At 42.6% G+C, this 26,284-nt stretch overlaps 2 protein-coding genes across 3 annotated transcripts; one reads left to right on the top strand and one right to left on the bottom strand.

Moving 5' to 3' along the window:
* The first annotated feature begins 23 nt into the window (after positions 1-23).
* Positions 24-11,274, top strand: LOC101158507 (putative ATP-dependent RNA helicase DDX17). The gene is made up of 13 exons (XM_023960304.2): positions 24-293; positions 1,342-1,504; positions 1,659-1,755; positions 2,219-2,352; positions 2,514-2,579; positions 2,660-2,801; positions 2,878-3,038; positions 3,374-3,546; positions 3,658-3,768; positions 7,780-7,841; positions 7,928-7,987; positions 10,012-10,245; positions 10,327-11,274. The coding sequence occupies exons 1-13, from the start codon at positions 241-243 to the stop codon at positions 10,815-10,817; spliced, it is 1,947 nt and encodes a 648-aa protein (XP_023816072.1). The 5' UTR covers positions 24-240; the 3' UTR covers positions 10,818-11,274.
* Positions 11,275-13,110: 1,836 nt separating this feature from the next.
* Positions 13,111-25,999, bottom strand: LOC101158748 (ADP-ribosylation factor-binding protein GGA1). 2 transcript variants are annotated; one of them, XM_078929916.1, is made up of 17 exons: positions 25,844-25,999; positions 20,303-20,387; positions 20,058-20,133; positions 19,870-19,968; positions 19,509-19,632; positions 17,612-17,712; positions 17,340-17,420; positions 16,911-17,048; positions 16,571-16,652; positions 16,392-16,502; positions 16,169-16,312; positions 16,050-16,088; positions 15,763-15,952; positions 15,458-15,684; positions 14,781-14,950; positions 14,230-14,340; positions 13,111-14,149 (listed from the first exon to the last, which is right to left on the bottom strand). In XM_078929916.1, exons 3-17 carry the CDS (start codon positions 20,070-20,072, stop codon positions 14,039-14,041), a joined length of 1,743 nt encoding a protein of 580 aa, XP_078786042.1. In that variant the 5' UTR covers positions 20,073-20,133; positions 20,303-20,387; positions 25,844-25,999; the 3' UTR covers positions 13,111-14,038. The 2 variants fall into 2 exon arrangements, with proteins under 2 accessions (XP_078786042.1, XP_078786016.1); XM_078929890.1 differs by lacking the exon at positions 25,844-25,999 and adding an exon at positions 20,774-20,919.
* Positions 26,000-26,284: the final 285 nt, after the last annotated feature.

Raw genomic sequence — 26,284 nt, 5'->3', positions numbered from 1 at the left:
GGTACTGCATCACAAAGCTGCTTGCCAACCACCAACAACAATAAACAACAGAAGAAGAAGAAAAAACAAGCTACGTGACTGACGTACCATCTTTCCTCAAGAGAACGTCTCGCTTGTTGTTGTTGTTGTGTTGCTCCAACTTTTCGAGCATCTAACTGCAGTTTTTTTGCAGTAACTGCGGCTGCGCTGTGCTAAATTTTCAGGGGGAAAAGCGCGAGAGAGAAACATTTCACCGCCATCATGAGAGGAGGATCCTCTTACGGAGACAGGGACAGAGACCGCGGACGAGACAGGCGAGTTTTGCTCACGCGCACAAGAAGACAAGTGTACAAACGACACGAAAACCTATTTCTGAGGTTTTCCGTAGCCTTTAGCCAAGAAAGAGTTTCAATAAATACACTGTTTGCCCGACAAATATTTTTAAAGTGGTTATAAAGTAAGCGGCTGTTCTGTTGTCATGAAAGGGTGCAGGCCGAGGTCGATCCCAACAATAACACGTATAGATACCGACACTGACCTAAAGGGGGCGCTTCAATGTAAACAAATGGCTGCAGTCGTTCTCATGTCTTTATAACTCACTTCAGAAAATTTCATCATGATAAAAAACTTTGGTTTACTGAATTTTGTCTATTATTAGATTTATTTAAAACTGTATTATGACTCAAAAATTTCTGTTTTTTTTTTGAAAACTCAAAAATTTCTATTTTTAAAACTTGGTTTCATTAAAATGTATCCATGCCTTTTTATTTGTTTGATTTTACTGAGATTTACAATAAATACAATAGTTCTTTGTATATTTCCCGTATGGACAAATTAGTAGTTTCATTTGACAAGCATCTGTTGTTTTACGCTCACACCAAGATCGCTCATAGTGTTTTTCCCATTTCTGTTTTTAATATTAGGGCTGAGTGTAAAAAAAAAGGACTCTTTCAGCTGAACTTTATTAGGATAATGCAAAAATAATAAATTAAACCCAGTAATCTGTTTGTTTGTTTTTCTTTTCTTTTAGTTTTAATGAAAAAACACACGGTTGTGTTTTTTAATTTCAATCACTATTTTTCTGAAAACTGATGACCACTATCAGGTAAAATGGGGTTTAGAATAGAAATTGGATCCTAAATATTTTTTAATTTTGTTACGTCAGCGCTAAGTCTGACATATGACAAATAAAAGAATCACACAGATGCTAGAAGAAATTAGATTCTTGGGGAGAAATCAAATATCGACCCAAATCATGCTACTAACGCCCCCATGTTTCACAGAAAGTTAGAGTCTTTGATAAAAAGCTAAAATCTGTTGTTTGGGATAAAACTGCACAAATAAACTATTTTTGTCTCACAGGCCACGGTTTGGTGGAGGCATGGGCAGCCGCAATGGACCCCCACCCATGAAGTTTGGTAACCCAGGAGAACGCCTGCGCAAAAAAAGATGGAACCTGGATGAGCTGCCAAAGTTTGAGAAGAACTTCTACATCGAACACCCAGAGGTGCAGCACGTCAGTCAGGTAGGTTTATTGTCACACACCTGCGCGTGGGAAATCCCTTCCCCTTATTTGCTTATTTGACCCCCCTCCCCTAAGGGAGCAGCGGTCTGAAAGCCACGTCTGCCGAGTTCATCAAGGGTCTGACGCTTGTCCTCCGTTCTTTTGCTGTGTGCAGTTTGAGGTGGAGGAGTTCCGCAGGAAGAAGGAGATCACCATCAGAGGCTCAGGATGTCCCAAACCCGTCACAGCTTTTCATCAGGCCCATTTTCCTCGTCAGTCCTCTGCACTCACTCCAATGAAATGCTGCATCCACACAGTTTTCTCACACTTGATCTCCATGTTCCAGCAGTAAATTGAACTCTTTTCACCCCCCCACCCCCACCCCCCAGGATTAGTGGTGTGCTTGAAGGAATTTCTGTTCCATTGACAGTGAGAGTTTTCATGTACTAAAGAAGAGCAGTTTAAGGAACTATTACATTTTGCACGTCTGTGTCTGCAAACAAAGATAGGAACTAGGCTGCCTTACACAGCCTCTAACAAAGCAAACGAGCTCAGTCTCTGAGTTTGCAGAAGTTCTTCTCCAAAACTCACTTTAACGTCTTCACACAGTTTTCAGACAAACCGAAGGTTTCTAATTTTATATCGTTTTTACTGCTTTTTATTTTTCTTTTCTTTTATTTTTTTCTCCGAGCAACATGGTGATAGAGAATCTCTCGTCTCCTGCTGTACCTGCAGAGTATGTGATGGATGTGTTGATGCAGCAGAACTTCAAGGAGCCCACGGCAATCCAGTCCCAGGGTTTCCCTGTGGCGCTGAGTGGCAAAGACATGGTGGGAATTGCACAGACTGGCTCTGGGAAGACTCTGGCTGTAAGAAGGACTTTCTAAAACCACATCACCCCTGACGCTCTTTTAACTATATAAAGAGGCCAAACATTTAAGCCAAAAGCTCATCAGGAGGCTCCCAAACAGCGTGTGTTTGTGTGTCCATTTATGTGATGGTTTGTTTACTTTGCCTCTCCTCCACACAGTACCTCCTTCCTGCCATTGTCCACATCAACCACCAGCCCTATCTGGAAAGAGGGGATGGGCCTATAGTGAGTGACTGCAGATGAGGGGGTGGGGTCTTTTGTTTTGACCTTTATCATCAGTGCGTTGCTCCTCTTTGTCTCCTCAGTGTCTGGTGCTCGCTCCGACCAGAGAGCTGGCCCAGCAGGTCCAGCAGGTGGCGTATGACTACGGCAAGTCCTCACGCATCAAGAGCACCTGTGTGTACGGCGGAGCGCCAAAAGGACCCCAGATCCGAGACCTGGAGAGAGGTGGGAGCACGCTCCTGAACCTCTTGCGGTTTGTGTACCCCTCATGTTTTTTTGATGAATGACACGCCGTTTCCAGGCGTTGAAATCTGCATCGCCACACCGGGACGTCTCATCGACTTCCTGGAGGCGGGGAAAACCAACTTGCGCCGCTGCACCTACCTGGTGCTTGATGAGGCTGATCGCATGCTGGACATGGGATTTGAGCCGCAGATTCGCAAAATAGTCGATCAAATCAGGGTATGATTTGAAGTCACTGCTGCACTTTTTTTTCTTTTTCAGAAGATAGCTACTGTTGAACGATTTGTTTTTGCCTTTTGTGAATTTTCTTGCCTTTTTCATCTTTTGTTGAAGTTTTTTAGTGTGTTTATGTCTTCAAAATTTAGTCTTGTTTTTGGCCAGTCTATTTTTACTCTTTTGCTCTTAGGGCCTTACTTTGTGTCCGATTAACAAATCTTTCCTGTCTTTCCTGCTTAATTAAGTCAAAAATAATGGTTGTGAATTCAGAATTGTGATGTTTTAGGTAAAGACGAGGGATTGCCGGTGTAATCTCTCAAGTTTTTTCTCTCCTTCAGCCCGACAGACAGACTCTGATGTGGAGTGCAACGTGGCCTAAGGAGGTCCGGCAGCTTGCAGAGGACTTCTTGAGGGAGTATATTCAGATTAACATCGGCGCCCTGGAGCTCAGCGCCAACCACAACATCCTACAGATTGTTGATGTTTGCATGGAGAATGAGAAGGACAACAAGTAAGAAAAGCCAGATGGATAAACGTCACCAGTAAAGTCGGAGCGTGGTCACTCAGGTTTCAATGGTTGGCCCCACTGAAACTGAACTGACAACTGTTTTTTTGTCGACAGACTCCTTCAGCTGATGGAGGAGATCATGGCTGAGAAGGAGAACAAAACCATCATCTTTGTGGAGACAAAGAAACGCTGTGATGATCTCACCCGGAAAATGAGGCGTGATGGGTGAGGAAGAACTTCCCTTTTCATGTGCATTTTAGCTTGGAGCACACATCACCTGCAGTCCACAGCACACTCAGTGAAGGATTCGGTGAGAACAACCGGTCAGTTTATTGTACTGTATGTGTTCACAAAGCTTTGATTACTAGACAGGATGTTTCAGTCTTTTCTACTACATGTAAACAGCGGCTCAGCATGTGTTCTGTTGAATCGGATCAGCTGAGTTGCAGCTGCTGGTGTATAAGTAATACCAATGGTTACAGATGTCAAACAATGCAGATCCTGCTGACTGTGTCTAGGTATGAAGATCATGTGTCCTGCAAAACACGCAGAGAGGACCTGGCTGCAGACAACAACGTGGCACCCAGACATAGTTAGCCACAACCGGATGTCCGGAACCAGACGTTCACTTCCTGTCCCCCCTCCCCTCCCCATTTTGTTCGGGAAATACTTTGTTTTTTATGGTTGAAAAAGACACAATTAACTGTTGAAAAGAGCTGCACATTATTAGGAAAAACTCAGCGATATTAGTGATCAATATTGCAATGACGATATACATTTGCGATACATGAACAAACAGCAAAATAACTAAATACAACGTTTCTTTTTCACTGCAACAGTTTAAATAAGAGTCAACATAACTTAAATTATACTCCAAATGACCCTCGACTACATAGGAGGCGAGCATCTAACATAAAAGGGGTCAACAGCGTGCAGCATCCATCCAATTGGTCCGATGCATAAAGAGATTTATTTGAGCTAAAACTCTGTTGTTAACCCTGCAAAGCCTATACCTTAAAGAATTGAGAGAAAATTCAAAATTTCTGGAATTCTTCCACTTTCGGCTTCTCCCATCAGGGGTCGCCACAGCGAACAAGTCGCATGGTAAATTTGGCAATGTTTTACGCCGGATGCCCTTCCTGACGCAACCTTCTCAAACCGGGCTTGGAACCGGCACAGAGGTAGAGAAGGGAACAGGGAGCAGCCCGGAGTCGAACCCTGGTTTCACGGACGGAAGGCACCGCAAACCAGCACGAGCTAAACCGGCTCCCACTCAAAATTTCTGGAATTAAGATGTGTTTTTTAAACCCTTTCTTAAAATCCACAAAAAAAAACTGATATGTTATTTATCAGTTGTGAAATTTTGGGGGATTTGGTAAGGTTTTGCTCACTACAATGTTAGCTTATCCACAAAAAAACTGATATGTTATTTATCAGTTGTGAAATTTTGGGGGATTTGGTAAGGTTTTGCTCACTACAATGTTAGCTTATGATGCAAATTAACATAAGTGTTCAAGAAAAAAAAAAACTTTATTTACCCACTATCTCAAATTTAATCGAAGCGTAACTGCATTATAAAGAAGTAATTCATCAACTAATTTGTCATTTTTTCACTAAGTACAGTAGTCATGTAAAAAACGGAATAACAATTTGCTTAAATTTTTCCCGCCAAAAGAGGCAGCCGTTCTTAAATTAGCAGTAAAAGCTCAGGAAAAGCCCTTCTACCGCCCCGAGTGGAATACTGATGATCTACAGGCCAGAATGGACCAAGTTCTATACAATGGGTTTTAAAGGAAAGTTTGGACCATGCTGATGAGATAGGGGTCTCAGAAATGCGTGTATCAGATATGACACAAATGGTCATATAGGGTTAAAGGGTTCACAGTTCTACAAATCTGAACACTTTTGTCAATATATTTTTATTTTAAGCTGGTCTTGCACACTAAACCGTATATTCACACTTAAAGGTTTCAGTGAAAAGTGATAGAATTTCTGCTTAAGGCCAATGTTGTCTGGGCGCCATCTTGTCTGCATCTAGGTCCCCTTCGACCGCGCTGTGCGCCTGGCAAGACTTTGACGGTCATCGTGTGGATTAATGCCTTAAACAGCATTTGAACATCTCATCTGCTTCACACATAGTTATTTATCCAGGAAGAAAAACTTATGCACACTTTTCACAAAAGAAAATGGAAATATGTTATTCTTATACAATGCCGTTTTAAAAAGTTAACGAATAGGATGTGACCAAATATTGCTGAGCTGACTGAATGTCTCTGTGGAGGAGAGTGCAGCAGTTTCTGAGAAAAATCAATAGGGAAAGGAAAAATGCAATAAGCTTTAGTCTCCTCGAATAGATATGCTGTAGTTTGTGCCGCTCCTGGCTTTTTGTGGTGCTTTGAAAAGATTTTAAAAGATGTTAAAATGCCTAAAAGGATCTTAAAAAGCATCAGACAGGTTTCCCAGAGTGTCTCCATGAGGTGACGCCTAACAGCTCTGGGGCCTCATTTATAAAACTTTGCGTAGGATTTGCGTCAGAAGTGGCGTACGGATGAAACATAGGACGTGTGTACGCACAGAAATATTCGGATTTATAAAACCGTGCGCACGCACATCCTGCGCATCTTTCCCTTAATAAATCACAACCAATTCTAAATGCAGCACAGTTTTTGCGGCTTCATGACACGCCCATAGTTGCCCATAAATAGTCCGTGAAACGCCCACAAATGAATATTCGTGTCTTACGAGATCATGGCAAACACAGAGAGGACATCAAAAAAACGTAACTTCACTCAATGTGAAGTAGAAGTTATCGTTGGTGAGGTGGAAAAGAGGAGAAAAGTGTTTGGAGGGCAAAGTGTGGGCATTACTAATGCCAAAAAGGCACGTGAGCGGCAAACGGTGGCAGACGCCATAAATTCTGTAGCCTCACAACCTCGGACTGTGGCCGAAATAAAAAAGAAATGGTCGGACATCAAAGTCGAGGCAAAAAAACGTCTAGCGCTGCATCGCAAGAGTGTCTCTGCCACCGGGGAGGGGCACCGGAGCGCCACCGGAGAGCCAGATGCAGCGGGTGACACGCGTGGTTCCTCCGACGGCTCGAGGAAGTCGGAACCGGCTCATAAGCCACTCGTCCCTGTTTGCCAGTAAGTCTTCTTGCTGTCCAAAGATGCGTTCACTCCGAATTCTTCCATTTGCCACATCTTTTAAGAGCGCAAGATCAGCCATTGTGCGTCATTACGCAGTGATGGGGCATTTTATTTCCATCCATTTATTGCATCTGACAAGCTACAGATGTCGGTAATAATCGACGTGGAAATGGGAAATTGTTCAGCGCAAACGTGATTTCTTGTTGCTTTGTGAATGGTTGAGACATACGCCATACATTGTTTTATCAAAAATAAAACAAACTAAAGGCAAATTCATGAATACCATAATTCTGTAGCTTATGAAGAAATGTTTTACTATGAAAACAACTTTCCCCAGTGGACAGTTAATGCATCTCTGTCTATCTATCCATCTGTCTGTCTAATTGCACCTATATCTGCACTGCCAGACGGACACATTGACGGGAATGTCAGTTTTGTACATTATTTCGTTCCGTTAACTATATTATTTATGAGGATGAATTGCACAACATGCCAATATTGCAGAACATATTTCACTTTTCTTTTTGCAAATAAGTGTTCATTTGAATTTCTGTTGTAATTTTCGTTAGATTTTTTTTTTTGTGCGTACGCCTGGGTCAGAGCTTGCGTGGAGGACCGCACATTTTCCCGTCAAGTTTGCTTTTTATAAATCTCAACTATTGCGTAGAGAGTGGCGTACGCCTTCTTTTGTGCGTACGCAACGTTTATAAATGAGGCCCCTGGTCACAATACAAGCTTCCATTCCGTATTTTGATGTTTATGTCTAATAAGAGGAGTGGTACTGTTTTTATGGTAGTGTTTAACCCTTGTGCTATCTTGTGGGGTCAAAATGACCCCACCCATACATTGACGTGTTCTCCCTACTATGACAAAGGTGGATAAAGGTGGAAAGATTTCATGTAATCCATGGACACCAGTGAAGATCACAAATCATTGAAGAAAAAAGGTTCAGAGCCCTGTCTAGTGGGTCTAGATGACCCAACTCCCAATGTTAAAGTGGCTAGGATAGCACAAGGGTTAAAACAGTCAGATACGCCGATGACGCCCATCATCATCATCCAGTATTTCTTCTCTGTGTTGTTATCTGTAGATGGCCAGCTATGTGTATTCATGGAGACAAAAGCCAACCAGAGAGAGACTGGGTGCTGACAGGTAAGCGGAGCGACTCCACTTTTTGATCGTCTCTGTTTCGGGAATCGGCTGCCTTAGTGTTTTTTTTCCCCCCTTACGTCCATCAGAGTTTCGGAGCGGCAAAGCCCCCATCCTGATCGCAACAGACGTGGCCTCTCGGGGGCTGGGTATGTTTCTGCGCGCACACACACACACACACACACACACAGCACCGTCTCCGTTAAGAGTTTGTGTCGAGTTTTGTCCCGGAAAACTGCTTAACATGAGGTTTTTCTTTGTTGTTGTCCCACGCCACTGGTAAGTGTGCCCACATCCTCCAATCAACTGCAACGATAGACTTCTTGGGTTCTTCTGTTATCAGACACGGTTGTGTCTTTTTTTTACCTGACAGGTTTCGACGGATGTCGAAACCTGTCAGGTAAAAAAAAGACACAACCGTGTCTGATAACAGAAGAACCTAAGGAGCCAGTTAATAACACACACTATGACCTTTATTGAACATAGCAGGTTTACTGGATTGTGTCATACTAACTGCAAAAACATAAAGTCTATATGGTAAAGGACGTTTCCCCTTGTCGTCAACACGTGGGAGGCTGCAGGCCTTCCGCTTCTCCCGTTCGTATCGTCTGTTTCTTGTTACTGCAATGACAAGGCTTCCTGCAAGCGGGGCTCTCTGGCATGCTGCCCCCGAAGGAGGGGTGTGTGTGGGGGGAAAAAAAACCCCTCCATATCTCCTCGTCTCTCCGGTGTCAGAACACATTCACAGATGCTTGCTTCCTGCTAAAGAAAAAAGAAGATGCTTCGGAAAAAAAGAAAAAACACGGCCGGAGTGTCTGAGGGCTGGGATGACTGGCTCATCTGAGAAATTTCTGTGACTTTGTCCTCATTCTCTTTTCCCCTCTTCTCCTCTCAGGGTTTGGCAGCACACGGCAGCTGTAACAGTCTGTGCTGCTGTCATTGCCCCAGCCCCCCCCCCCCCCCCCCCCCCCCCCCCCCCGTCAAGTTAAAGTAGAGGCTTTATTCGTTTAGGAGGGACTAAAAGCCCTCTGATTCTAAATTCATCCCCCCTGCCCAGTTTTGTTAGTAAATCCAGCGAGCCTTCCTTGGGAATCAACCTGAGGTTCCTGTATGTCTGCCCATCGGTCCGCCCCCCTACCCCAAAAAAAGCAGACAAACGGGAGACAGTTAGACGGGCTCGTCTGGATCCAGTCCTGGCCAGAGTCTTAGGAGGGTCCTGCAATGCGGCGAGAGAGCAACAGAACCAGCCGTTGTCCGTCTGTCCGTGTGTTGTTTGATGGTTCTGCTCCTGCCTGGCGTTGCTGAGCAGAGGAGGACTCCTGTCTTCCTCACCCCCTCCCTTTGAACCAGGACTGATCAGGGGGGACTGCCTTTGTAAAAACACCACGAAGGGGGTAAGTACCTCAGCACCCCTCTGCCATAACTGCTCCACAAACTCACCGTACATTTTGCTGCTCCCTTTGGTGCTCATGTCTCAGACCGACTCAGTCGTGTGCAGAAGGCGGCGCCTCTTTGTAGGCAAAAATTAAAACTCCTACGATTTACTTTTCTCAACTTTCTGAATTTGCAGGAACTTTCCAAACAGGAAATTGATGAGATCAAAGCAGAAATGCGGAGCTAATGCTAAAGCTGCAGCTAAAAGTGTCTACATGTTCTTATGTGTCTCCTGTAGTTCAGGCAGAAACGGTCTCGGGCCTTAAACGATGATACGATTTTTATTTATTTTTTTGTCCGTGAAGTGACCTGGAAGCATGAGACTTTTGCACATGACTGTGTTTGATCCGGTCAAAGCGTGGCGCGTCCCAAGCCACGCAGCACATGGTTAAAGTCCCTCTGCCACCATGGAGGGGAGACGGGAGACTGCTGTCAGAGCCCCACCTCTTCTGTAATGAGAAACAGACTCTCCACCACAGTTGTCCTATAAATTTCATGTCTGTGGAGATAAAAGCTAATTTGATATAAATCAAGTGACTATAGTTCCACTGCAGCGATTTTTCCCTCTGGTTGATTAAAGCAGGTAAGTGGATACCCTAGTAGGAAAAAAAAACCTTTTAACTAATGTGTGTTTGAATCAAATCTATTACATTTTTTAAATTTATTCCGAAAACTCCTGAAACTCACTTCTGTCTCTGCTTCTTCTCTGGTACGGGAATGAATCTGTTTTATCCTAAAGATGTGGAAGACGTCAAGTTTGTCATCAACTACGACTATCCCAGCTCCTCCGAGGACTACGTCCATCGCATCGGCCGCACAGCCCGCAGCACCAACAAGGGCACGGCCTACACCTTCTTCACCCCGGGGAACCTGCGTCAGGCCCGGGACCTCGTCCGGGTTCTGGAAGAGGCCCGCCAAGCCATCAATCCTAAGCTGCTTCAGCTTGTGGACTCAGGCCGCGGAGGAGGGGGCGGTAGGGGGGGGCTTTTTCTCTCCGATGTCACTGTTTAGAGAAGTTCAGCAGAAAAGCTAACATCTGTGTGTGTTTGTGCAGGTGGCAGGATGCGTTACCGCGGCAGCAGCTCCAACAACCCTAACATGATGTACCAGGACGAGTGTGATCGCCGCATGCGCTCCGGCGGCGGGGGGGGGGACAAGGACAGCCGCGGCGGCTTTGGCCGGGATAACCGCAACAACCGGGATACCGACCGCCCCTCGTCCTACAGGGACCGAGACCGGGATAACCGGAACAGCTTTAACTCGGGGGCTCCAGATCAGTATCAGAGTTACAACGGTGGGGGCTATAACTCCAGGCCTGGGGGTCCCACTGTGGGCGGAGGGGGTGGTCAGCAACAGCCCAGCCAGCCCCCGGGGCAGTTTGGCCAGGCTCCTCCTCCAGCCCTCCCCCCTCAGCCTCTGATGGCTCAGCCGTTTGTCCAGCCCCCGCAGCCCCCGCTCATGGGCTTCATGGGGCAGCCACCCTACCCGTTTTCCTCCCCGCCGCCTCCCCCGGGCGCTCCGGTCCCCCTACCCCCACAGAAATGATGAATGATGAGTTCATTGTGTCGGGTTTGAGCGTTTTCACCGCCCAGAAGAGGTTTGGAATCTGGAATCTGGAATTTGATTTGGTCTAAAACAAAAATCATGGAGGGGACTTCTACTCATTCTGTTGGAAAGGTGCCACACCCCCCACCCCCACCCCACCCCGCCAGTGTTTTTATAATCACATGGAGGCAGTTGAGTCCAGTGGAAAGATGAGTTTTCATGCACACATTCCAGACATGTTTCTCTGCATCAAACCACTTTCAGCGTTTGAGTTTTCATCAGTATTTTAGTGCTTTCTGATCCAGTTTTTAAATGGTAAGAGATAATTGTAGACATTTGTATCATTTTCTTATGCATGCTTCTAGTCATTTCTGTAGTGTAGCAAATATCTGAAGTATTCAACGTTTGTTTTGTCACTTGGTGTGTTGTTGTTTTTTTAAATAAATGAAAACATGCAGGTTTTGGATTCTTCTTTGTTTCAAAGACATGTTGGTGTTTCCATCTCGGCTCTGTGTGAGCTTGCATTTATTATTAAATTTGTAAACAGTCCTCCTTTATTAGTGAACTACGAGCCGCACTCTGGATCCTTTTTGCATAATGTCGAGATGCCATGGATCCATCACTGAGGCGTCTGAGAACACACCCAGGACCTTCTCAGATGAAACTGAAGGCCCATCATGCAGAACTGATGCTGTATTTCAGTCTGCTCCTCTGGTCCTATGGACTAATTTACTGTCTTCAAGTGGGGCAGTATTCTGCGTGCAAGCAAGTCCAAAACTGTCGGTAATCGTGTGTCTTCTGGGCAAAAGGAGGAAGATCTCCCAGCTTGGGAACCTGAATCTAACAAGAACAAACTCCAAAGAGTCCAGAAACTGACTCCAGGATTGATTTTAAGATTCGTTTAATAGTTTACAAGAGTGTCCATGGTATTGGTCCTATATTATATCAGATTTGCTTTCAGCTTATGAACCTCCCAGAGCCCTAAGATCCTAAAGCACGGGCCTGCTGAAGGTCCCTAGGGTCAGGACAAAAATCCACGGCGAGGCCTCATTTAGAAACTACAGGTCTCTTCTGTGGGACAGCCTGTCTGAGGATGTGAGGGCCTCAACCACTGTCAAGGTTTTTAAAATGAAATTAAAGATGAATTTATTTAATTCACCTTTAATTAGATCGCCTATTGGGGATCTAAGATTTTTACTGTTATATTTTATGATATTTTATCACATATTTATTGTTTTAATGTTTTTTAGTCAAGTTGTCTTAACATCTTAACTTATTCTTATTTATATTTCAGGTGTTTTAGACTTTTTTAATGCATTAACTTATTTTAGTTTTCATATTTTAGTTGTTTCTTATATTTTAACTTAAATTTTAACTTAACTCACGAGTGTTTTTCTCACCCTTGGCTGGGGTGTTTATGTCTGTGCTGACACCCCGGCCAACAGGAGGACAGAGCAGACGGCCCTTTCTGGGTTCTCTCCTCTTAAGCTTTTTTTTTTGTTTAGTCATTTTTCTTATACTTGTTTGTTTTGATTTTATTATGGGGGGCATATTTAATTATTTTATTGATGAGTGGGGATTGGTGTTCATGCATTCTTGTTTTTTTTTTATGTAAAGCACCTTGAGCGGTTTTCTTCACATGAAAGGTGCAAATAAAATTAATTTGAATTTGAATTTCATGACACAACATCCTTTTTTGTTTAGGAACTAGAAGGTTGTACCGTGGTAACCATGCAAACAACCCAATCCAGCTGTCATGACCTGATTACATTTGAATTCTTTGTGGATGGATGTGCCTAACATCCTGAAGTCTATTATCTTTGTTCTGAATATTAGCTCCAGTCAGCGTTTCACACATTAACAGACTTTGGATGCAGGTCTGGATTTATTTCAGTTGACAACCACTAGCACAGGGGCCAAGTCATACCAAAGACTAAAAATGGGATCTGCTGTCGCCCTGCTCGACACTCAGCATTAAGGGGTTAAATTAGGGGCTAAGCCACCAAACGGCGCAGCTGTGTCTGCATTGTCTGCAGCTCAATCTTCTCCCCATGGAATGTACCAAATGCAGAGAACATATTTCACACACCTGACTTCAACTATAAATTTATCCACATGATCAAATTCTGTAGTCGTCTTTTTTCCCCCATTTCTGTTCACTATTGGGGACAAAAGGGACAATGCACTTTAAGGTTACCTTTAAGGCCATGGAATGCATTGTGTGACTTTGACAAAGTTTTTACTTTTAAGCAGCAAAAAAAAAAAGAAAAAAAAAAGAACTTGCTTTATAGACTTCTTTTGATTTCATTTTATTTTATATATAAACCCAAGAGATTTGCATCAAACCTCTTCCCCAGTCAAGTCAGCATTTCCAGGTAACAACATGATTTGATATGTTATACAAAGGGAAAATACATGACAACAGAAACTGCAAACATAAATACAAGACAGAAGAACGGGATATCTCCGGCACCGGTGGCAGAATTAAACCACGTGCTGCAATGCCCGTGCAGGACTTCACATGTCCTCTTTGGGTAAATCAATGGAAAATAGGTAAACCCAATGTGAAAAATGATTTTAAAATAAAAGTGCATTCATTTCAGTGAAAAACATGAAAGGACATTTTGTGTAGAAAACAAAGTGCAGAAATGAAGAATACCTGTAGATGTGAGAAAATGAAACGACATTAACAACCAGCTCCCTTGCATGCAGAGCTTCTGGAACTCTGATAACGTTTGAAGCAAACCAGAGAGACGAGGCCAACAGGCCTGTCGACCCTTTCAGCAAGAATTACCACGCTGCTATTAACTCCCTGGACAGGTTTGGCTGAGAAAACCGCTGAGACGGTACTGAGGGACCCAACTCCTTCCTGTAGTTTCAGTTCCTCTGCACGAGCTTGTGAAAAAACAAGTGAGAAGACATGGAAAGCTGTGCAAAGAACCAGCTGAGACACCAGCGGTTCCACGTCCTTCACTCGGGTAAGTGAGCTGGACGACTTCAAACATCTTCCAAAAGTCGCCGGATTGAATCCTGACAGCTAACAGTATGTCGACACATACCACTGCTTTTCTTTTTGGAGGAGGAGACAAAGGAGGAGGAGCAAAAGAAAAGAAGGCACAGGTAACTTGTTTTCACAAAGCCCGCCACGTCCAAACTCCCAGAACAGAGTCTGAAAGCACTAAGACGTGAGGAGAGCAGCTGCAGGAGGCCCGACCTCCTCACTAAAGGTTCCCCCAAGTGTTAGGGGGAGGGAACTGGTCCACATCTCCAGACTCATCGTGAGATTTGCCCCCCAGGTTGAAGGTTAATTTGTACCGCAGTCTGACTTTTTCCTGAAACGAGAAAGACGTTGGCTCTCATCTCCATGACAACGTGGAGGAAGGTGCAGAGGAGACTGAGGAGGGGGGAGTACCTTGTGAGGATTGGCCAGCAGCAGGATCTGTGTGATGGCGGCCGGAGGCAGGAGGGGGTTAAAGGCTGGGAGTTCAGAGCTTGAGGGGGGTTGCAGCTTTACCTTCATCACCTGAAACAAATTCACAACGATGCAGTTTTTGACATCTACGACTAACAAACTTTCACTTCGTTTAAAATCAAAAGCTTTTTGAAATGGCAACGGCCATGTTTGCATTCACGGCATTTTCTGGATAAACAGCCTAATCTAGATTCATATTCAGAATATTAAATAATATTCTGCAGTTTTCTCAGGACATCAAATAAAGTTCAGTAGACAGCACACATGTATTACTGTAGTCAAAGCCCATGAACAGATAAACATGCAGCTTCAAGATGGAAGCAGCTTTGTGTTATGAAGCAGTTTGGAAGTGAACCCACAGCTGCTGACGGCACACATTTGTCAACATGGATCACAGAGACATCAGAGTGAGCGACGAGTCAAACCGGTGAGTCTCAAAACGCAGCAGGCTTCAGGCCTGACGGGTGAAGAGCAGAGGAACCTGGACCTACTTTGGGCACGGCAGCCTGGAAACGGATGTTGGTGACAGGTACGGGAGCTGAGGACAGCATGGAGATGATCACCACCAGCACGTCAGGTCTCAAAGGAGGACAGTCCCGTGCAAAGGTGAACAAGACCCGCAGACTGTTCTTGTCAAATACAGTCACTGGCAAAAGACTGCCTGAAACACAGGAAACATGCAGGTTCCTACAGATTAAAAAAAAAAAAAATATATATATATATATATATATATATATATATATATATATATATATATATATATATATATATATATATATATATATATATATATATATATATATATATATATATATATATATATCTTCTCTGCTTATGGTTTTCAGTTTTCAAAAATATTCTCCTGCTGTTCTTCCTCATATTCTTGCACACATGGTTTTATCAAATGTGACTTTCAGAAGGAATACAAGGTATCTCCAATTTAGGATAAAATCCTTTTCTAACCCAAAAAAATTAAAACCAAAATAACATAAAATAAAACTTTAAAAAGCACAGAAATTTAACTCAGAGAGAATATTTAGAAAAAATCCCTAAAAGTTCCATCCATGTTTGCTCTAATCCTATCAGTCCACACAGAAAACGGTCTTCCGTCACAGCCATAATGAGGTCTCTGAATCGAGGATTAACTAATAAATTCTGCAGTTCTTACTTGGGTGGATGGACTCCAGAGGCACAGTAACCTCAGCTAGTGAGATGTTGTCATAAAGGTCAGCGGCTGAAGACGACCCTTCCTCTGCAGGGTTAGAGATGAGGGAGGTGTAAGGCTTCTCTGAGTGGACGGCTGGGCTGGACGTGGGGGCAGCAGGCCTGGTGGTGAGGCTGGACTTGGTCCCCAGGTCTCTTAAAAGGACTTTAGATTGAGGCTGGAGCTTGTCCCTGAACAAAGAACCAAAACTGTGTGACGTGGAAGCTGAAAGCGCCCATCCCAGCATTGCTAACCGTTTCCTCTACTACCATTTGATTTGCTGGCTTTCTGGAGGTAGAGATTGCTGTAACAAGGTCTTTCCTAGCAGGTCCAGCTCCTCCATGGCTTTGGAAGAGGAGCCTCGTCCTGATGGAGCCGGCAGCAGCTGAGTTGCAGCTGGAACAAGCACTGCTGCTGGCGCACTCTGAGAGGACAGCTCTGCAGCGTTTGACGACTGAGGTTAAACAAGTCAAACAGAGTCTATGTCAGTCGTAGCTGATCCGAAGGTGTTCTTTTTTTGCATGCAGGGATGAAGAAATGATGTAACGCACCTGAGAAGCTTTGTTTGAGTCACAGTTTTCTGTTACATTCAGTCCTAAGAGATCAGAAATGAGAGAATGAAGAATCAACTCCCACTTGATTTGAGGAGCAGCACATCTGATGGTGTTTTCTTACCCAAAGACATGAGTTCGTCATCTAACAGACACAAGCCTACATTATTACTGTAGCTGAAGGGCTCTGCATTGGAGGCTTCTGACTTCCCCGAGAGGTTAAGTCCTGTTAAGTCTAAGAGTGCTGAACTGCTGCTTAGTTTTGAGTCTGCCAAAAAAAAGACATCAAACGTTAAGGCGAAGTTCTACTAACTTCTGGGACCCGGGAGGCGGCCTCACAGACTCACCTTGGTGTGGGATTGTGGGGATGCCGTCTTTTGTGACCTCCTCACCATTTACCAGCTGTCTGTACAGATTGATGACTTGAGTCAAGCTGTCGTTGGCCTGCAGGATGTCCGCTGTAAGCAACAGAGCAGTTAGCAGCATCTCAACGGGATTCGGGCCCGTCCCATCTAGGCAGAATTACCTAAAGCTTCATCATTGTCCTCCGTGTCGCTGGCCAGTCTGAACAGCGTCGGTCTCATCTTTTCACACCGTTGGTAGAGATCCTGCATGTGGAAACGTTTAAAGAAATAAAAGGCAACCCCCCCCCCCCCTTTCTTTCTTTCTTTTCGTTTTAACAATCTCTCTTTAATGTTTAAAGGATGGTAAAAAAAACGTCATTTCTGGAGGGAATAAAGACCAGAACAGCTGTGAGCTTTTCCAAACATTTGGGCATGTCAGCGTGTTCTGGAGCAATTGCAACAGAATCACCAGCCTGTAAAATGACAGAACATGGTTTCTCAAAGTTGCTGAGCTCTCCCAACCTTAATGAGCTCCTGGTTGCTCTGGGAGCAGCTCTCCATGCCGTAGCCCTCCAGCAGCTGGCTCAGCAGGCTCACGCTCTCCTTCACCTCCTGAATGGCGTTGACTCGCTTTGATACTTTCTCCACTCGCTTTTCATCCTGGAAAAAAACAGTTCCTCGTTACCATGGCAAAAACAAGGCAACATCAACAGCTTCAGACCATTTCTCCGTATGGTAAACATGATAAGATGTGTAGGAAGCTCAGTTTTGACCTGCAAAAATCATTACAGCCAAACATTTTAACAATAAACTTCGTTCATTTGAATTTTTACTTGGAGATTAGACCATAAGATGATGAGATCATAATTACTATTAGAACCCTTTTTTCTTTTGTTTGTGTTCAGTATGTTGGTTCCAAACGGCACTTTTAGTAAAGGAAGCCTCTGTCACCTCTTGGACCATTTCCTTGATGAGCTTGTTTGCTGCTCTTAAATCATCCGGATGAGTGCTCTTCAACAAGCTCGACAGCGTCTACAGAAAGAGGACGAGGAAGAGGAGAAAGGAAAGAGGAGGAGAACTCTGTGAACCACCGTTTCCTCCACGATGTTCCAGCATCCCATCATTTCATACACTTATGAGGGACATGTGAGGAGAATTAGCTGGATACAAATGTGTTTTTCCAACAGAAAAATAAAAAAATGAAATTAGCTGCTCCTCCTTGCCTTGGATTTCTCTTCGTCATCAAAGATGGCACTTTTGGTCCTGGGTGGAGGTGGTGGGAGGGGCTCGTCATCAGGAAGCACAGGGTCTTGCTTAACAATACCTGGAAACAGCCGAAGCAACAATCGACCTCATGCGCAACAAGAAATCTGCTCAGCTCCAGCTTTGTGTATTTCTCTTGTTAGTAGATCATAAGCGTAACAATGTATAATTGGCTTAATCAATTTATATTCCTAAAATCCAGCCAGATCAATCTGAGGCGAGTTGTTCATCCAATCGATTTATACTATTGAAAAAATCCTTTGAAAAAGAAATTAATCAATTATATCGATATTGGAAAATACCTTTTGGATTGAGACTCATTAGGTTTATTTAACTCTTAGGTAAAAATAACCAAGTGCATCAGAGCAGACAACACACATGATGAAAAACGATCATTCCAGTCCAATGTGTGGAAACACTTAAGCAAAGACTTGGATTGTTTGGATGTGGAAAAACAACAGTGGGCTGGACTTTAGGAAGCTAAAATGTGAATGGAATTGCTATTCCGTTTTTTTGTACAAATATTTAATTTACACTTGATTATATCACAAGAAATCCGGAAAACTTCACCTGCACTGTTCAGTACCAGCTATTTATGCCCGAGTCAAACCTTTCTTCTGTGGAAAACGGATCATCCAAACAGAGGTGTTTCAGAGCAGAACATGAACCAACTCCAAACATCTGGCCTCTGAAACCCTTAACTCCTTGACCTTTCAGATGACCTTTCAAATGTTTGCCAACCAATTGTTACGTTTGTTTTGCCAACGTACAGCTGTTGTGACATTATTACTCAAAGTATAAGCATCCTCCTCTTTTCTGACTCAACAGACCTCAAAAAGTTCCCTGTGCTGAAAACCCTTCCACAGCATTCCATGTGCAATACAATGAAAACTGTGTTCACTGTTCAACGCCACATTTGGTAATCTTCAGTTTCCAGTTTCAGATGTGACTGGAATGAAGCCCTCCTACAACCATCTCTGAAGACATCCAACAATTGTTCATAACATCTCTGACTCATCCCTCTCAGTACTGGGATGGAAACCCCTTTCATAGAATCTGTCATAGAAGCTTTTTCCACAATCGTTGAACAGAGGACCTGTGGCGCTCACATGAGCGGTTCCTCTCAGCCCAGCGTGAAAGGAACAACGTGGGATCCAGTAGCATGTTACGGCTGTGGCCGTATTCGCTATTCTTCTGTGTGTTGTGTCTTTACTTCTATATCAGAGTGGGACTTTGTTGTTTTTGTGGATCTTTGTTTGTCTGATTATTTTCAGGTGTGGCTTCTACTGGACCATATGTTATCTCCCGTTTATGAAGAGGTAATTTTGCGATTTAAACGTTTGCTTTGTTCTTCGGGATCAACAAGTAGAATCAGGGAGAGAAATAAGAGGGAAAAAATGAAAAGTTCACAGAAGATTGTAGATTTCTTCATTAGCAAGCAAAGGATAAAAGGAGAAAACGGGAAGGGAAGGTCGGAGCAGCAACCATCAGGGTCCACAGTGAGTTTTCCAGATCAAGGAATGAGTGTGAGAATGGAAGAATTGATGTTTCTAATGGACATAATATGGTTCTGTCTGAATACATTGACATGGTCATACTAATCTTGCTTTTTAGCCAGTGTAACTGTAAATAGGTTGTAGTATGGCCGCATCATGTAAATATTGTTAAATGTGAAATAAACGCTGTCCTTTTTTTAAAATAAAAACCTAAAGGTATGAAGAGGGTTTCCTGTGGTTTGGTTTGATTTTCCTTACGATACGAGAAGCATTAACGTTTTCTGATTTGAATAGGTTTTGGGGTCATTTAAATGTGCCCCCTTTGCCAAACCTGTGGCCAGATCATCTCTGAGGCTCTCACCTTGCTTCTTCAGCATCTGATAAGCTTCTGCTATCTTGGTCTCTTCAGGAAGCCTTACAGTCCAGCAGTACATCATTTCCAGGATCTTCTTCTTCACTGGCTCAGGAGCCCGGCATCCTAGATACTACACACACACATACACACACACACACATACACACACACACACAAGGCTGAGGAATGCTCTGTGTATCTGAATAAACTGATGATCAGTGGGGCTTCTTTTCCGGCTAAATGCGCCAAACGGACAGTTAAAACCTGCAGTGCTTTATCTACGCCTTCATGTCGTTCTTTAAGATTTGATCAAAGTAACTTTTAAGAGTTTAAACTCGTCCAGAAAGACAGAAAAGCTGAGCTTCTACCTTTGGTGAGACCACCTTGATGAGCTCATTCAGGAAGCGAAACTTTCCCACTTCCGTGTGAAATCTCTTCCCACAGTTCTTCACACACGTTTCCAGAGCCTGCACAATCAACACACTTTGTTTTATCTTTTTGAAAATTGCAGTAAAAAACATGGTTCAAGTCTTCTGCGTCGTATTGCAGCTCTTACAGTCAGCGCCTGCATGGCTTCCCACTCCTGAGGAGACTGGATCTTATGGGCCAGGAGTCTGGAGGCAAGCTGGGGGCTGATGACAGAAACCCAGATGACACATGCTGCATGAGTGTGTGACTTTTTTTTTTTTAATGGACGTATGTTATCATTTTGGAGGAGAATAAGTGGATTTCTTCAGTTAGATCAATGTAAAGGTAGTTTTTCCTCATTGGTGTTAACTGTGTGGTCCATCAGAACCTCACCCATCCTGGTTCTGGTCGAGCTCATCACAGAACGCCTTGATGCTGCTCCAGTCAGTCTCCTTGTTCAGGGGGCTGGTGGCTTTATCTGCAGAAGAAAAACATGGAGTGTGGGCTTTGATCATCATGTCGCGTGGGCTGAAGTTTGACACTTCGTGACAGGAGGGGACGATCCTCCGGAAGCTCGAGGGTTCGGTTCACATTCGGTACCGAAATGACAGAGACGCTCGCGGGTCTCCGAGTCCGACCACCTCTGACTTGAAAGTCAAACGTAGAAACAGCAGAGATCAGTGACGTTTGTCCAAAATCAGCTGCTTGCAGTTTGACGGAGGACATTTCTGGCTTCAGTCAGACGCCGCAGTGTGAGCATGATGACACCGCGTAGGCGCCTTGGTGTTATCAAGCCGAATATCTTTGCTGTTTCACCGGGACAGAAAACGTAACCAGCCATTCCTGCAATGTTTGAGAACTTACTGATGTGAGACTGCAGACTGGCCCCATCTGAAGGCGCCGCCGCCATCTTTGCCACCCTGAAGTAAGCTTCCGATTTGTTCTACATAGCGCCGATAAAAGGCCAATCTGCTGTTAGTCCCTCAGGAATCCAGATCAAGACGTCTGCATTGTCATTTTTTATCATAATAAAAAAATAACAATAAAAGTGTCTGATAAGTTTTTAAATTATAACACTAAAATCTAATATTATTAATTAATATTATTATTAAATAGTAATATGTCATATTTTTAATTAATGACTTCTTTCACATTATTAAACTCTGTTTTTGTGCGCACATTTGCAATAATATTTTATTCATCATCATTATTATTATTATTATTTATCAAACACTTACATTGTCAGAGGTGTAAAAAGTACTCAAAAATTTTACTCAAGTGAAAGTACAAGTACTTAGGGAAAATTTTACTCAATTAAAAGTAAAAGTATCTGGCTAGAATCTTACTTGAGTAAAAGTAAAAAAGTACTCCATTAAAATTGTACTTGAGTATTAAGGAAGTAAAAGTAAAAGCAAGAAAGAAAACTAGAGATTCTTGTTTAAGCTTTTAATCTCAAAAAACATTAAATGAAATGCATACAAGGTTTTATCCTGCTTTAGAACTGTTTGTATTTAATTATCAAACTATAAGACAGACAATCTAATGCCAGTACACGCTACTCAAAGTTGTAAAACCTCAGATTTAACTTCAGTAGAAGCTGATTCTCAAAATTGTTAGTGTCAAGCCTAGCTCTTTTGGGGCTGAAAAGCAATCCTGCAGTGCTGAAAAGCCTCTCACAGGCAGCCGATGCGGGAAGAGGTGTATTAGTCTTGATAGAGAGGCTGCAAATAGCAGGAAACGTGAGCAGAGACTCCCTGGTGTCTGAAACACAGGCCAGATATCCATCCAACTCTTTGCTGGCTTCATGTGTTGTCGGTTTCAAAGAAGCGAAAAAATCTTCATCATCAGATGAACTGTTGGCCAATTCCTTCTTGTGGTCCAAAGGCTCCAGATGCACTCTGATGTAGTCCATGCCTACAAGCACAGTGAGCAGACACAAAGAAAAGTTTGGTTGAGGGGCTTCTGACTGGGAACAAATTTTATGGATTTTGTCATTAACTACATTTACGTGCAGTCATCTACATCTAAAATCATGCAAATCCCTTATTTTAGCATAAAATCTAACTGCATTTCCAAACCACATATGATACATATGAGTTTGGTTTCAAGAAACACTGAGGGATAACTACAACCTGCTGCAAGAATACTTTACATCAATATTCATATTGAGATCACAGCCAAAGATGGGATATAACATTCCTAAAAAGTGCAAAAATAAATAAATAAAAGAATAATTTTGGTATGGCTCAAAGGTTGCCCAGATTAGAATTCGTCAAGTGTATGTTGCTTGCATTCATTTACCTCGTTTTATGATGGTTTCATCATTTGTCCAAGAGGTCCGAAATTTAGGGAGAAGGATGGCAGCTGCTATGATCTCAGGATCTTCAAACATATGCTTGAATCGTGTTTGGATTCCTTGTTGTAGGGCATCCACAAGTGGGTCACAGTACCTGAGAGAATGGTGGAGTCGCTGAAGTTTCAAGCTTAACTGATGGACACTAGGCAGCAGCCACCCCAGCTGTGTATTCGTTTCCGCTTGCAAGATGTCGAGTACTTTTGCAACTGGACGCATTGTGTTGGCCCACTCTGTCAAGAACAGCATTTCTGCTGGATTAAACCTACAGGAGAAATCAGCATAATCAAAGAGTATTAAACAAAAACAACCCACATTTGTTTACATCGATAGAGGGGAAAAACACTTACATTGGAACCTCAAGAGAGGTGCATATATTCCGAAGTGCGCCTTCTCCTGCTTCTTTGCAAATTTGAAGAATTCTGTCAACAGCCATAAAAGTTGAATTCCACCGCGTTTGGTTTGGCCTTAAAAGCTGAAGCCGGCTTTCTGATTCAACAGCTTCAGCTGCTAGAGCCGATCGGCTGCTTTTATTCCATAAAGCTTGGCATTTGCCAAAGACAGATCTGTAGAGTTTCTTGTAGTGTTCATTTGAGAGAGCTTTTTGGGCATCAACGCTTGAGACTAGGTTAAGTAAGTGACAGGCACACTTTTGATGTTTTGGTAGCTGGAATTCGAAGCCATCGTCTTGGTCCAGGACTCGTGAGGCATCTTGGAATTCCACACCATCACTTCCCTCACCACAGCCTTCAGAATCAGTGTCATCACTTTCACACCTTCTTGCCTCAGTCTCGATATCATTGTTTTCCACACCAAAAACTCTGAAAGCCTTCATAAAGTTGGAACCACTGTCTGTGGTTGTGCAAACAACCTTGTCACGTATTTCATACTCTGAGTGGATATCATTCATGGCACTGGCCAGTACCTCAAAAGTATGAGAGCCCATTAATCTTTTGCAGGCAAGTGCAGCGGAATGTCTTTCAAGACTTCCAGGGTTGATCCAGTGAGCAGTTACACCAATGAATGACTTTCTACGTGCAGTCCAACAATCCGTTGTGGTTGCAATCCATTCAACTTCACTCATGGCAGCAGTCACTTTCTGTTTCATGATCAGAGCAGCTTCAGCTATCTTGGAGCGTAAAGTAGGCCTTGTAATGACAGAAATGCCAGGCTGCAGTGTACTAATCAGCTCTTTAAATGATGGCAGATCAACAGTGCTGAAAGGATGAAGTCCTTGAATGATGTACCTTAATATAGCTTTGTTCACAGTGACTGGAGACACATGTTTGACTGGGAAAACTGAGTCAACTTTCAGTTGCTTACTGCTGGAAGCATGGGTGGAGGTCCCGATCTTTCTCTTCTGTGCTGTCAATTTAGAGTAGTTTTTGAGGTAATTTGGGTGCATTCTCTGTAAAAACAACAAATAAATATTTATATTGTATGCAATAAATGTAACAATTACACATACACTCTCTGATTACAGCATTAAAGGGTTAGTTCACCCAAAAATGAAAAGATGTCATTAATGACTCACCCTCATGTCGTTCCAAGCCCGTAACACCTCCGTTCATCTTCGGAACACAGTTTAAGATATTTTAGATTTAGTCCGAGAGCTTTCTGTCCCTCCACTGAAAATGTATGTACGGTATACTGTCCATGTCCAGAAAGGTAATAAAAACATCAAAGTAGTCCATGTGACATCAGTGGGTTAGGTAGAATTATTTGAAGCATCGAAAATACATTTTGGTCCAAAAATAACAAAACCTACGACTTTATTCAGCATTGTAGCGTCACTGCGAAGTCGTGAACGCGGATTGACAACAGACCCGGAAGAGAATACAATGCCGAATAAAGTCGTAGGTTTTGTTATTTTTGGACCAAAATGTATTCGATGCTTCAAAAAATTCTAACTAACCCACTGATGTCACATGGACTACTTTGATGTTTTTATTACCTTTCTGGACATGGACAGTATACCGTACATACATTCTCAATGGAGGCACAGAAAGCTCTCGGACTAAATCTAAAATATCTTAAACTGTGTTCTGAAGATGAACGGAGGTCTTACGGGCTTGGAACGACATGAGGGCGAGTCATTAATGACATTATTTTCATTTTTGGGTGAACTAACCCTTTAATAAAACTGACATTTGCAGCCAATTGCACACTTTATAATGTTAAATACTTGTTGATTTTAGAAATACAGTAGCATTTAGTGACAATCAAACATTAATTTTATTTCTGATTATATTGACAAAAACACAGGACTGTAAGGCTGACATGACAGGGTGAATTGATTTCATTACATTAGTTTTGATGGTAACACTTTTACAATAAGGTTCGTTAGTTAACTACATTAGTTAACATGAACTAATAATGAACTGCACGTATACATGTTAATTTCAACATTTACTAATACTTTATATCTTGTTAACATTAGTTAATGCACTGTGAACTAACATGAACAAACAATGAACATCTGTATTTCTATTAACTAACGTTAACAAAGATTAACAGATACAGTAACAAATGTATTGCTCATGGTTATTTAATGTTAGTTAATACATGAACTAATCAACCTCATTGTAAAGTGTTACCGTTTTGACAATACAACATGTTTGGAAAAAAATTTCTCGCTTGGTTTTCTTGTGTTTTGCATGAATTCAAACACAATGAGAGCACGGAATGATAATGATTATTCAAAGCTGCAATAGGCGCCAAATTTCCCGTGGACCTAACGTTACCAATTACAAATGCATTTTAGCATTTTATTACGTGAGCCTTATATTGTCAATCGCATGCATTAGTGAAAATAGGCCTACTACACATATAAAAGGCGCGCCATCAACGTCAAAACATGCACACCCAAAAAAAAAAAAAAAAAAAAAAAAAAAAAAAAAAACTATCAGTAAAACAAAATACTTAATGTACTTACCTCAATATGCTTCCTTAGGTTTGATGGCGAACTTTTGAAGGCCGATATTTCTTTATTAAGCGGGAGACAGAGGACACATTTCATCTTGAATGAATCTTTATTTACACCACTTAAAGAAAAGAATTCGCGAAGATACGGCCACGGGTGCTCTTGATCCTGTGGCTGATTTTGGACTGTGCTGCTCGCAGCTGCTGATGAATCACATACTTCCTCCATTTTCTTCCACTGATTGACTGTTATAATTTCCCTAATTTCCAGGTCAAGGTGCTGTGCATTGTGGTAATAGATGTGACATGACGTCACTTCCAAAGGACCAATGAACATGTCTGACCAATTTCATATAATGTGAAAACGATTTTCATAGGCAGAATAAATAACATTTAAATTAAACTGGGCATCAGCGCAATTCAATTGGTTTGGTAATAGCAAGGGAAAATAGAATGAAGTGATCTCCAAAAAATAAGTACTTTTTGACTGTAAATAAAATTGTAAGGAGTAAAAAGTACTTTTTTTTCTAAAAAAATGTAATTAAGTAAAAGTAAAAGTATTGATTTTTAATTGTACTCAAGTAAAGTAAAAATCCCCAAAAATAATACTTAAGTACAGTAATCAAGTAAAATTACTCAAGTACTTTACACCTCTGTACATTGTCCATGCAGCCCTGAAGTGCTGTACAGTGTCAGAATAACAAAAAAAAAAAAAGAAGTGGAGTGAAACAGTTAACGAAAGAAAAAAAAGAGACTACAATCCATACACTGACTTCGTTGCAGTCCCTTTTGTCGGACTATCTTCCTGGGGCCTGATATCGCGAGAGCTAAGCAACATCTCGCGTGAGTAAGTTCTGTAGCTCGTGTCCGCCACGGTTAGCCTCCTATCCTCTTGGCAAGCGCAACCGCGCGCGCTCAGTTGTGTACGTACAGGAACAGTCGGGAGGGTTTTTCATAAGATGCTTCAGCTCGAGGGCAGTATCCGCGCACTGTCCATCCGGGAAACGGAAACGTTTTAACCCCCTTTGCTGAGGCCGTCGAGTGGTCCGTACTTTTAGTGTTTTAATCTAGCCGCCGCGGGTCCTTTAACAGCCGATCAC

Source organism: Oryzias latipes, chromosome 1 (genome assembly GCF_053564925.1).
Source record: "Oryzias latipes strain Hd-rR chromosome 1, Olatipes_Hd-rR_3.1".
Classification (NCBI taxonomy): Eukaryota; Metazoa; Chordata; class Actinopteri; order Beloniformes; family Adrianichthyidae; genus Oryzias; species Oryzias latipes.
This window is presented reverse-complemented; position numbering and strand designations above follow the sequence as displayed.

Excerpts from the sequence above, each read along its gene's own strand:
- LOC101158507 (XM_023960304.2), top strand. The coding sequence starts at position 241 with ATGAGAGGAGGATCCTCTTACGGAGACAGGGACAGAGACCGCGGACGA. Across the intron at positions 2,353-2,513 it reads GCTCTGGGAAGACTCTGGCT|TACCTCCTTCCTGCCATTGT; the intron begins GTAAGAAGGACT and ends TCCTCCACACAG. Across the intron at positions 3,547-3,657 it reads GAGAATGAGAAGGACAACAA|ACTCCTTCAGCTGATGGAGG; the intron begins GTAAGAAAAGCC and ends TTTTGTCGACAG.
- LOC101158748 (XM_078929890.1), bottom strand. The coding sequence starts at position 20,819 with ATGGCGGCGGCGCCTTCAGATGGGGCCAGTCTGCAGTCTCACATCA. Across the intron at positions 19,969-20,057 it reads AAGCCATGCAGGCGCTGACT|GCTCTGGAAACGTGTGTGAA; the intron begins GTAAGAGCTGCA and ends TTGATTGTGCAG. Across the intron at positions 17,713-19,508 it reads TCAGATGCTGAAGAAGCAAG|GTATTGTTAAGCAAGACCCT; the intron begins GTGAGAGCCTCA and ends GGCTGTTTCCAG.